Source organism: Cryptomeria japonica, chromosome 7 (genome assembly GCF_030272615.1).
Source record: "Cryptomeria japonica chromosome 7, Sugi_1.0, whole genome shotgun sequence".
Taxonomy (NCBI): Eukaryota; Viridiplantae; Streptophyta; class Pinopsida; order Cupressales; family Cupressaceae; genus Cryptomeria; species Cryptomeria japonica.
In genome coordinates this window covers 486,793,794-486,806,810 of record NC_081411.1, presented here as the reverse complement: position 1 = coordinate 486,806,810, position 13,017 = coordinate 486,793,794, and the positions used below count along the sequence as shown (strand labels likewise).

Below are 13,017 nucleotides of genomic sequence, written 5' to 3'. Positions count from 1 at the left end.
CGTCACAACAGGTACTAGCTTTTGTCTATAGGTAATATTGAGGGATGTCTACTTATATGATTGAAGATGTAGGAAAATCATATCCTTGATAGTGAATGTATGCTTGGAAGGATGTCGATCAATTTGTTGTTTCATATGGTTTTGAGCCAAGGGCGAGTTGCCCATGTCAGTGTGGATAAGAGACTCATGTTTGTTGAGGGTGTTTGTTGAGGGTGGAGTCAACAACTTGCACTTCGGAATTGCTAAGAAAGTAGAAGGGAAGAGACGACGTAGTTTTGGCCAGACACAACTTCATAGGGTTTCATCTTGGTGGAAGAATGATAGGAGGTTTTGTGCCACTATTTTGCAAGGAGCAGCCATTTAGCCAAGTGAGGTTGTTGTTCTAAAGCAAAGGAACATAAGTAGTCTCCAAGAACTTATTCACAATCTATGTTTAACCATTAGTTTGCAAGTGATGTGTAGAGCTCATCTTCAGTTGTGTTCCCTATAGCTTGAATGGTTCCTCCCAAAAGCTTCTATTGGAGGTGGGGGTCATGGTCATAGACAATAGAAATGGGCCTACCATGAAGGCATAAGATGTGGTCAAGGAAGACTTCGGCAAAACAGATAAATTAATCCACACATTTTATGTATTAAATCTAAATTAATATATAATTTATGTATACATATCTCATTTATACTAAATGCTCACCGTTATTACACAAATATTTTAAAGTTATTTGTTGAGATGATAGATATTAACCTCCATTTTGTGGGGTAAGAAATTACAATTGTTTTAATTGAAGGGAGAACGATAAGTTGTTTACTATGGGTTTACTTTTTATAAATTTGTGTAAGCTGAAATGCATTTTAAGAGCTGCAATACAAATGGGTGAAAGAATAGAAGTGTGTATATTTGGAGAGACAATTGACGACCACCAGAATGCCTAACTTAGGCAATCCTTTAATAAAATCCATGGAAATGTTGGTCCATATTGCTTCTGAAAGAAATAGTGGTTGTAGAGTGCTTCAAGTTTGGAGAATTTTACCTTTTTGGTGTTGGCACATATCACATTCTGTAACAAATTTGATTTCCTTTTTTGTACCAACCCAATAAAGAAAGTGCGTTTTATTTGTTCATGTCTTGAGGAACATTGAATGCTTAATAGTGTAAAGTTATTTCAATTTTAATTAAAGAACAAGTTATGAACTATGAATGCTATATATGGATATGAGGAATTATGTCAATGTCTAATAATTCTGATTTTTATCTGCAGGTCTGAAGGAGAGAGATCATTTAATATTTTCTATGTCTTCTCCAAATGAATTCAATTGGCATATATATCATTTAGGCAACCGGTCAATTGGTGTATTGACCGGTCATGCCTTTTAGGCATGACTGATCAATGCACCCATTGATCGGTGCCTTTACAGTTATACCATTAACACAATGCTGATTATCGGTTCAAAAACCCCCGATAGCATATTGTAATATCATAATATAATGACTGATCAATTTAATGAATCGGTTCATATAAACACCGATGATTCAAAGTGCACGATGTATATAATCCAACCAGTGCATTTGTTAACCAATGTTAATACCAAATGAAGCGGTGTATTCATTAAACCCGATAACAAATATGCCCGATATAATTAAGCCCGATAACAGATGTGAATCGGTGCCAATGTTTATGCACCCGATAGCAAGTATGTATCGGCGAATTTAACCCAATAACTTATAGCATTTAATATGCTATCGGGTTAATACCCCGATAGCATATTAATGCCAATTAACAATTGACATTAATATGCTATCGGGTTGTTAGCCTGATAGCATAATGATAAGCAATGTTTGTACAATCCGATAATCATATGCAATATAAATCAGACATGAAGCATGTAGATAAATAACAGAACAAGGAAGGTTAGGAAGATCTTATCTTGCATAAGCTACCATGCATTAACAAATAGAAAGGGATACATGTAATTCTTGTGACAGTGGGACCCAAAGAACAAAATTTATAGACAGATTAACATGCCCTTTGTAATAGTAGCTACTATCCCAAGTGTATCAAGGCTTAGTTGATGGGTCATTTGTTGTCAATTGAAGAAGTTGTTGAATTTACACTTTCTGCAACAAATTTTTTTATTTCTTTTTTCACACTAACCTGAATGAAAGTGTATTTTTTTGTTCATATATTGAGGAACCTTGAATGCTTAATAGAAGGGGATGCATACAATTCTTGTGACAATGGGACCCAAAGAACAAGATTTGTAGACAGAATAATGTGCCCTTTGTAATGCAAGTAGCTACCATCCCAAGTGTATCAAGGCTTAGTTGAGAAGTCATTCGTTATCAATTGAAGTTGTTGAATTTACACATCCTATTGCCTTTCCTATCGAATTGTTTGTAATCAATTCAGATTTGGGAAGGATAAAGTACACAAGGTTCCTTAATCCTCAAATTTCTAGGAAAGGGCACTAACCACCATATTCTTTCCCCTTTTGTAGATAATATCATAATCGTAGCCTAATAATTTTGTGACCCTCTTTCTCTACTTGGAGAGGAGAAATGATCTAAGAAGTATTTGATGCTATGATTGCATTTTATTTATTCATGTCTTGAGGAACCTTGAATTCTTAGTAGAAGTAGATGCATGTAATTATTGTGATAGTGAAACTTGTTGTCATTTTATGACACCCTTGGTCCATCAGTGAGAACCGATCAGAGATATGTTCTATGGACCATTGATCAAAGAGAAAGCAATGGAATCATGAAGTATGAAGTGTTGTCTTGCTGGAACTCCGGAACCCCCAGGTTCCCAAGTTCCTAAGTCCTCTAGTCCTCAACCCCGGAACTCCGGAACCCCCAGGTTCCCAAGTTCCTAAGTCCTCTCGTTCTCAACCCTAGTGACTTGTACACCTTCTTTCATGGAGCTACAGGAGTGCATTTGATGATTTTGCAGGATTTCCATCAAGAGAAGTACAGGGCCATGCTTATTTGTGGTTACTTATGTCATGCTTGCGTGCTCTGACTTTGGAATGTCAGGCAATCCACCTTTTGGGAGTTCTTTCTTCTTGGGATTGCATTTTCAGGGAATGGCCAGGTTGCTTGCATGTACACAATGTCAGGTGCATGCACTTCCCTGCATTCCCTAACTGACATTTCCCTACACATACAAGGGTCAAGGCTTCTCTCCCTTGACCAATGGTCTCTCCTATGCAACCAGTTTTCTATATAAGGCTGTTATGCCTCATTGTAAAGGGTTCTCTCCTTGCTGGCTTGAGCTATTCTATGCTCTTTCACTTCTCTTAAAGACTTGTACTTCGGAATTGCTAAGAAAGTAGAAGGGAAGAGACGACATAGTTTTGGCCATACACAACTTCATAGGGTTTCATCTTGGTGGAAGAATGACAGGAGGTTTTGTGCCACTATTTTGCAAGGAGCAGCCATTTAGCCAAGTGAGGTTGTTGTTCTAAAGAAAAGGAACATAAGTAGTCTCCAAGAACTTAGTACAAAAAGGGTATCTACTACAAACGAGCATGAAAAAGCCGCCCAAGTGATTGACTACAAATGAACTCCCGCTCAAGATGTCAAGTGCAAATGAGTATGAGAAAGCCACTCAAGATGTCAAGTGCAAATGAGTGTGAAAAAGCCGCCCAAGATGTCAAGTGCAAATGAGTATGAAAAAAGCTGCCCAAGATGTCAAGTGCAAACCAATGGTATTTTGCCACCCAAGTTTATTAATACAAATGCAAGGTTAAATACCGATGAAGATTTGGTTAAATACCAATCAAGATTTGGTTAAATACCAATCAAGATTTGGTGATACAAATGAAAGAGAGATAGGCGATTGTCTTGGAGAAATTCACAAATGCAAACAATAGAATTAGGATAAATTGAAGATGATCAAAAGTTGATCATTTCAATTAGATTGCACAAATGCGCACAAGAAGACGAAATGTGAATGGGAATAAAAGATTGATCAAGGAAAGATAGACAATCAATCAACGAATCTCACAAAGTGATTTTACAAAGCACAAAGTACAAATGAAGCATGAAAAGCCGATTTTGCCTACTTGCAATAAGGCAATCAAGATTAGATCAATCGAATCATTGTATACAAATGAGGAGAAGAATGCCGATTCAAAGTACAAATCAACTCACAAATGCCGCCATCTCCCAATCAATGACAAGTCGGCCACCTTGAATAAGGTAGGGCGCTCAGCTATAAAGCAAAATAAAATGTTTTATTTGAAAATTGCAAGTCGGCCCAAGGTGAAAAGATGCAACCTTTGGAATCCAACGCCTATTTAAGGGGGCATTCCATTTCATTTCAAAACATTATTCAAGCAAATTAGCAAAAAAATAAGATCTGCATTTCAGAACATCAGCGATTTTTATCTTCAAGACAGCGATTTGACAAAAGAGACCAGCGATTTTGACAAAGAATTTTGATCATTTCATTGATCAAAAGGGAAAAGATTTGGATTATAAAGGTTCTGATCCCAATCTGGAAAAATTTTAGTCCAAATTGAAGGCAACTTAGACAAAATTTGGTGAAATTCTGTGCATCATCAGACCTGTAGCAAACATAGAATCAGACCTTGCATGGAATGAAAACTTGGAAACATGTGAATTAGACCTTCAAAGCTTCGAAATCAGGTCCTAAAGCTTAAGACCAGACCAAAGGGATGTTGAGATCAGACCTTAAGGTCTGGAAGTCAGTCTTTGAAAGTTAAAAAATTCAGATATGCAACATCAAAATCTGAACTGCAAGCATCAAACTCAGACCATGAAGGAGTCAGGTCTTAAAAAACATGAAAATTAAACCTTGGGAAGACATAGAATCAGACTTAGCATTCTGTATTTATCAAGGTTTTGTTTTTATTGATATCTAAACTATGTGATGTAATTTCAAACCCTTCTGTTTTGCAGGTCTGAGGCGTGAAAGATGAACACTTATATAAGCTAGAGGAGAACAACATTCACAGTTCACACCATTAAACATTGCAATATCAAGAAGAACTCAAGATGTGCTTTACAAAATGATAAGTAGACCAAGGATAAAGCTCAGATCGTGCAAGGAATGGAAAAGAAAAATTTCACAACTTGGTGGATAAGTTCAAAGGTGCATCACATCAGGATTTACATCATCAAGATCTTCATTTCATCAAGACAATCAAGGGGTGATTGAAAGGATTAAGACATCATAGCATGAAGAATACTCCAACAACATGAAGTTAAGTCATAGAAAAGGGGGGCCAACGACAAGATAGAGACTTGAACGTCATAACCTCAAGGGTATAATCTCCCCATGGAGATAATTCTACAATCTCAAGAATTTAAAGATGGAAATCTTAATCATTGATAATACCTTCATTGTCATCGCACCAAGCTTAGGAGGTGTTGAGCATCAAGAGATATTGCTCAAACACTTTGTGTTGATCTACTAAGTATGAACAAATTGAGATGGCATCCTAGTCACCACTCAACTAATCAAAAGATTCTACGTCAACGTGTCCAAATGCAATGCATCTGAAGGCACAAACTTTGAGCTACCTACCCTCATTTTCTATTGGTTCACATTTGATATTGAACCTAAATGTAATTTTTGTTGAGGATGGGTGTCTCAAATTTACTGGTTGAAATCTTGTAATATGACAAAGTCATGTAATCGGGCGTTTGGTTACGTTGCAGTTTTCTGTAGTGATTAGTTCAGTGTGACACACTTTCGTGTTATCAACAAGCTCTTAAGTCAATTGATTACCCCTCGTGGTTTACACACAGTTGGAGATTCAGCGAATTTGAGTAGACTTGAAGAAGTCTTGGCGACGTTGGGCGTAGAAGGGATTTGGATGTAACATTAGAGTTTGGTAAGATGCTTCAATTCGATAAGATGCTTCAAGTAGTTAACCGAAGTCATATCTATCACCGATAAGCCATGAGATGAAGTGTGGACCACAACTGACTCATGCTATCTTGCTGAATTGGAAGTCAATGGTTGGTTTGAATTGGATCCTATGCCGACAATCTTTGAGATTGAGTGGGGACCACTGTTTACTCGGTTTCACTTGCTGAGTTGGATGCCGATAATTGGTCTGAGCTGGAGTCTAAGGAGCGTGGTTGGAATTTGGTGTGGAATACTCTGCGTGTTTTCAACAATCTAAAAAGTCTGACGATTGGAGTCATGAGAAACTAAAACGAACTGTTTTCTGGACAGAGGTATAAATGTCTAAAGAAAGGGTTGCAGAAGTTAGTCGAGTAAGTCAGTTAATTGGAAGTTGACCGATTGGATGGGATTGTTGGTTGCCGAATGCTAAGTTGCAGAATTATTGTGACTGTAATTTGTGTGGATCGAAATTGATCTAATATCTTTATGCTTCCTAAACAGAGACTAGAACAAAGTGTTAAGTCTCTATCTTGTATGTACCTTGTTTTACTGTAATACAAGAAGACATTGCTTTGTGTGTGAGTTTTTCACCCGTAAAGATTTTCCCACGTGAAAATCTGGTGTTTTTCTATGATTGCAAATCTTTTTGTTTACTATGTTTTTCTGTTATTATGCATCTTCAATGACTGTAATCTAAAATTAAAAGTAATCCCTGCTTCTCTCCTCTTTGAATTTAACATTTGGAAGGCGTTTTTCGCACTCTGCTTTCCCAACAATTTTCTCATTGGACAGAGGAGTTTGTTGTAACAAACCCTAATTAGGGTTTCCATCTTGTAATCTCGGCCATTAGTTGTGAATCAATATGAATCATTCATTGTAAAGGGAGCACTATAAAAGGCTTCTCTCTCTCATTTGTAAGGGTTAATAGAAGTTAATAGAAAGTTAATAGTTAATAGTTTAGTAGCAGATAGCAACTAGAGTAGAAAAGGAAGAGAAGGCAGAAATTGTTGCCAAATTTGTAAATAAACATCATTTTCATTGAAGTTATGGTGGAATGTGGTGTTTCTTCTACAATTGCATGGTTTCTTGTTGGATCTTTATGTTAGATAATGATAATTAGATGAATGAGAGAACTTTGTGCATGATCGATGGTGAAATTCATATATCCATACCACTAGCAATTTGCTGATTGTAAGTTTGCCTTGTGTGGTCAACTGGAATCCTTAAATGAGTTTAACTTCAATTGCTATTCGTACTTTGATATGCATCATCTTGATGGTATCCTTGTTGATAATGATTTGAACATCATTTTTGCTCTCCTTAGAAGATCGCACTAAGCTTTGTGGAGTTGTTATTTTGCATGTCAAAGCAAGGCTTAGTCGAGTTCACCAAAGATTGTCCATCATTCCTACATTCTTAGGATTAGATTAAACTCCCAAACTCTATCTTTTGCCAATTTATTTTCCAATCAAATAGTTAGAATCTAAGTTCGAGCAACATCCAAACATTCAACATTTAAGTATTCAATGTAAGTCCTCTTGGATTACCAACAATCACATCAACCATTGAGCTTATCCACGAGTCAAGACCTAACAGTAGAAACCTTGGAGTTGTCTCGTTTAATCACGAAGCATAGACTCTGACAGTAGAAACCTTGGAATTGTCTCATTTGATCACGAAGCATAGCATTTGAGAGACTTTGTTCAAGAGAGGATAAGATGCCCTATAATGTCCCCATCCTAGTCAGGGACATTGGTTTGAGGAGTTAGCCTATTTTTGGACCCTTGTAGGCTAACAGGGTATGGATAAGGGGGTCAGTAATGCAGTATCTTGAGGAGTGGTCTGTCTATTTGTTCTAGTTCAGTGTTGAGTTCAATTTTGGTCTTCGTTTCATCAGTTTCTAACAGTATAAGAGGATTTCCTAATTTTTAGGGAAAAACTACTAAAAATAGACATGGTCCTATTTTCATTGGCGTGGCGAACTGTGGCCCCAGCTTCTGACAGATTCAGTTTCCGAGCAATAATGAGAGAGAGATGAATTTTTAAGTGGTTCCACAAGCAATTAATATTTTAATGAAATATTAATATAAAATCACAAAGTGCATCACTTAAATTTATTTAAGTGAAAAATTAATATCTCCTAAGCTAGGCGTTGCTTTTAGGGTTAAGTTGGGAACCCTAAAAGAAAGTTATGATTTTTAAATCCCTAATTGCCAAAAATCGTACTTTTTGGGTATTTTGGCAGCCAAAATGGAAATTGAACCTCATTCATTGATATTGAGCATTTGACATTTCCTCTGAGCACTTGGCTATGGCGGCTAAGGTTTGGCTATTAACCTGTTTTGGAGAGCGTGCATTCTTCAGAATTCAATAGCTTTGAGATTGTGAAAGATCAATCGAATTGTGTCAGCTTGGTTGGCTTCATTCAGAAGTCAAATTGAATTGAATTGGAGAAGATTTGGCTTCTTACAAGGCAGATTTGTTGTAGGTTTCCTATTTATTGTTTTGTTGTTAATTCTTTTGTGGTTTGGAGGCTTCTTTTCCCAAACACACAACTTGCTCATTTATTGGCGCCATCTTCCACTGTTTGGGTGTCTTAGTATTAAATAAGAGTAGATCTGAATTGTTTCAGAATAAAAATCAGAACTTTGTAAGTTGCTGATTGAATTCTTTTAAATTCAATAAATTGGCTAAAGACCTACGGGTATGCTTCTAAATTCTCCAGTTTATTGTTTCAGTTGATTAAATTCGTGTATTATTTCAGTATGTGTTGCAAATTAAAGAAACCCCCTTCTGCAACTTCTGTCTATTTCTGAAAAACCATCTTAATAATTAAAATTACAAAGAAGATCTACAGATTACAGCAAGGGTTCATCACAGAGTTATCTCATTTGATCACGAAGCATAGACTCTGATAGTAGAAACCTTGGAGTTGTCTCATTTGATCACGAAGCATAGCATTTGAGAGACTTTGTTCAAGAGAGGATAAGATGCCTTGGTATTTTATTTTGTGTTCGATTGTGCTAAAAAACACATCAACAGGTATGTCTATTGGTTGTTTGGTAATAGATTACACTAGGATCAGATCCTAAATAAACATGGTTATGTTAATTGAACTGGTCCTTAGTAGATGGAGAATTTCTATGTATGAAGATGAAATCCCCGGTATTTGGCCTCACCAGTTGGTGTCGGTTAATACCCAAATTTACCAATCCAAAGAATTACTTTATGAAATGAAAGAATAATCATAATTGATCTCTGAAAAGGATTCTTGAAGAAAAATCGGAACAGTTGGAATTAAAAACACTACGGAGTGGTATCTTGATGCATGATATTATGCCTAGCTGTGAAAATCTTAATCTTTAATCTATTTTAATGTAATGAAACTACTAAGAAAGAACCAGTGCTGCTATTCAATTAGCATTATACTAGAGCACAAAACCATAGTCTCCCGCAAAGGAGCGCAAAGACAGGTTTATTTCGGCACACTAACCGCAAATCCGAAGGGAGAAAATAATTCACCTCCCTAAGACAGAGGGATACATTTAGCGAGAAAAATTTGCCAATAATTAGTAATGCAGATTGATTAACTCTCAAATAGGAGTTAGATGACATAAAAATTTGAGCCCTTTGCTGAGTACAGGTTTTCATCGTAGACTATCATAAGCCTGATTTTAAACTATGCTGTAAATTTTACGAGAATAACGTTTAACTGGATTACCAGTAGAGGTGCATAATGTAGCAGAAATAATGACTGCGGCACTCCTCGGCAGCGCTGCCGAACGTATCGCATTCATAGTTCTATGCCTGCTCTTGCTTGTCACATTATTGTTAACCCACCTTAGTCACCTGCTTCTAACTAGTTTTTTCTTATCTGTTCACAACCACACATAAAATACAAAACAGCTACACAACACAATACAAAATAGCTATGCTATAATCTTATTTCGTATTTATTGAAGTGTCTTGAATTGAGCATCATTTTGATGTTTATAACAATAGTCTTGTGGCATTTGGATAATGATGTAATTTAATAATAATAAAATAAAGTGTTATAATCTAGGATAGTTAATTCAATAATAAACAAATATCAAATATTAAAATCTAAATTTATTAACTAGCATATCTATCTTTAAAGGAATATAGGTAAAGCATGTCGAAAGATATCATAGTTGTTTATTATTTTACTTAAAAAATATTATAATTATTTTATAATTGAAATTGATGAGAAGATTAGTTGGAATGATTGCCTGAATCATGACCACATTAACAATAAAATGTAGTCTCAACCTTGAAAAGTAATTTCACTCCAACCTTCAAAAATTGATTGGTCAAATGAGGGTGACTATCTAAATCAATAGCATAATGATAGCCTTAATTTGTCTACATTTAACCTTCAAATGACTATGTGGGTCTTAGTTGTTGTTGTGATAACTCTCAAGAATAGATTCACCTTGTTGTACTTATGTTTTTTGAAAAACTTGGTACTTATAAGCCACATTAGGACTTGTATTTGAGTAGGAGAATATATGTCTTGTCTTGATTGGAAACAAATCTTATTATACATCTTCAATGGTGTTTGAATAAGATCAAAGACATATCATCCTATCAAGTAATAATGTTTGATTTTTGTCTCAAATGCTCTTTGCTATTGATTATTTAATGACTTCATTGTTTTTGTCTTTTTTATATGTCCCTCTAAAATGAACTAAGATCCTCCTTTATATCCAAAACCCTAAGTGCTCAAAGGGAATGCATGCTAATAATGTGTAATAAGTATGACCTAGAAATTTAAACTCAACAATTAGAAAAAGAAATTTGAATTTTAACATTGATTTTGCCCTAGTTGTCATGTAGCCAACATCACAATCGCACCTAGTGTCTCAGCTTGGAAAGGGTAGAACTAAAGGAATTGGTCAACCCAACTTACATGACTTAAGAAAAGTGTTAGAAGGTGGCAAAATACAAATTGGGGTAGAATGTTGGAATCAAGAAAATGCCCAAAGCAAGTCAAAAATAAATAGGGGAAAAGGGAAAGAATGCACATGTCTCCTCTACATTTTTCCCCAACCTTGGCATGCATGTGAACTACATAAATATGGATGCTAAACTAAACAAGCAATTTGCAAAAATGTGAAAAATAGATCAATTTATGAAAGCATATAGATACATTAACAACATTTTATGTGTCCTCTTGTGGCTACATACTTGCATCCATAAATATATTAGTCTTAATTATAAAACTAATGTTAGCATTATAAAAGCATAATCATGAATTTGCATGATACTCATCATGTCAACAATCAAACAAACTAAAAATATAAAGGTGGTGTAGGACTCTTGAAGAGTCATTTTAAACATAGATCTCATTGTAGGACTCCAAACAAGCCATTATAACCATGAGGCTAATGAAGAAAAGAATGGTTTAACACTTCCAACAAGCTATAAACCACCCTTAGAAAATCAAGGAATTCAATGGTTCAATACCTAGATTAATGAGAAAAGACTTAACTTGGAAGATATGAACAGAAAGATGATATTTTGAATAGTTGAAATGGTATAGCCAGCATTGGAAAAACTCTTCAAATCCCTTGAAACTCGAACAACACTCCAAAATGGCATCAAACACATCAAGAATTAAATATCCAAATCAAAATACTTCATAGGTCTTCATTCTTATCAAACCCATATCACCAAGTTTTGAGCCAAACCCTAAAAATTCAATCTAAAAATCAACAACTAGCTAGAGAAAATCTTTCACCATCGAAACTAGGCAAACTAAAAAGTGTTTCATCCTCAAAATTCCAAAAAAGAACTCTCCAAGTTCATTCCAACTACATCTTGTCACATGTACACAAACAGAATGAGAGAATGAGAGCCCAAATCCCAATATATAATAGACTTGGAAGGAGAAATTAGGACAAATTCAAATATTCAAATATAATATTCCCTCAAAAAGGGCCCTCATCTAACTTTTAAAAATAATTACACAAGCAAAATGAGAGAAGGAGAGCCCAAATCCCAATATATAGATTTGGAGGGAGAAACTAGGCAAATTCAAATATTCGAATTATATAATATTTCCTTACAAAAAGGCCCCATACAACTTTTCAAAAAAACTTATGTCTCCTATAGCCTAGGTGTCCCAATTGGAGAAACTTTTTGAAATATTAATTCACTGAAGATAAATATTAAAAATTCACTTTTAAAACACCAAGACATCAAAAAACAGAGAATCAAATATGTTGAAACCAACTAAAGATGACAAATGTTATTTGATGTTGCCACGAGTATATACTATAAATAGCAACTTGTCCTTCCATGAACCAAAGAGAACAAACCCAAAAAACCTAGAAAGATCGGTGTCATACAAAAACTTACTATAAATAGCAACTTTCTTCGAGGAACAAAGAAAACAAACCTAGAACAAAAACCTAGAAAGATTGGTGTCATGCAAGCACTTACTATAAATAGAAATGCCCTTTGAAGACCAAAGAGGATAAACCTATAAAAACCCAAAAAGATTGTTGTCATGCAATCACTTACTATAAATAGCAATGTTCTTCAAAAACCAAAGAGGACAAACCTATAAAAACCCAAAAAGATTGGTGTCATGCAAGCACTAACTATAAATAGTAATGTTCTTCAAAGACCAAAGAGAACAAACCTAGAAAGATTGGTGTCATGCAATCACTTACTATAGATAGCAATCTTCTTTGAAGACCAAAGAGAATAAGCCCAAAAAAACCTAGAAAGATCGATGTCATGCAAAAACTTACTATAAATAGCAATTTTCTTCAAAGACCAAAGAGAAAAAACCCAAAAATCTCCCAAAAGATTAATGTCATGCAAGCACTTATTATAAATAGTAATTGATGTTGAAACCCATTGAAACTTTAAGACCTAAGCTCACCAATAACACCGGAGCCCTCCAAATGCATCAAGAAACCTACATAATACCCTAAAAACTCGCTAATGCTCATAGAATAGGATGGTGTAAATTGGGATCATTATAATCTTCCTTCCCAAAAGATTGGTTGTCCCTAAGCAATGTTTGCACAACACCAGAAACATCAAACTAAACTAGACTACAAACTAATGTGAGATCCCAAAGTCTCACACCAATCTCATAAAGAACCTG

At 35.3% G+C, this 13,017-nt stretch overlaps 1 protein-coding gene across 1 annotated transcript in view; it reads right to left on the bottom strand.

The window, feature by feature from the left end:
* Positions 1-9,807, bottom strand: part of LOC131065750 (protein IN CHLOROPLAST ATPASE BIOGENESIS, chloroplastic) — a 96,561-nt gene extending 86,754 nt beyond the window's left edge. The window contains exon 1 of the mRNA XM_058000375.2: positions 9,598-9,807. Coding sequence (XP_057856358.1) covers positions 9,598-9,673 — 76 coding nt within the window. The 5' untranslated portion in view covers positions 9,674-9,807. The remainder of the gene's footprint in view (positions 1-9,597) is intronic.
* Positions 9,808-13,017: the final 3,210 nt, after the last annotated feature.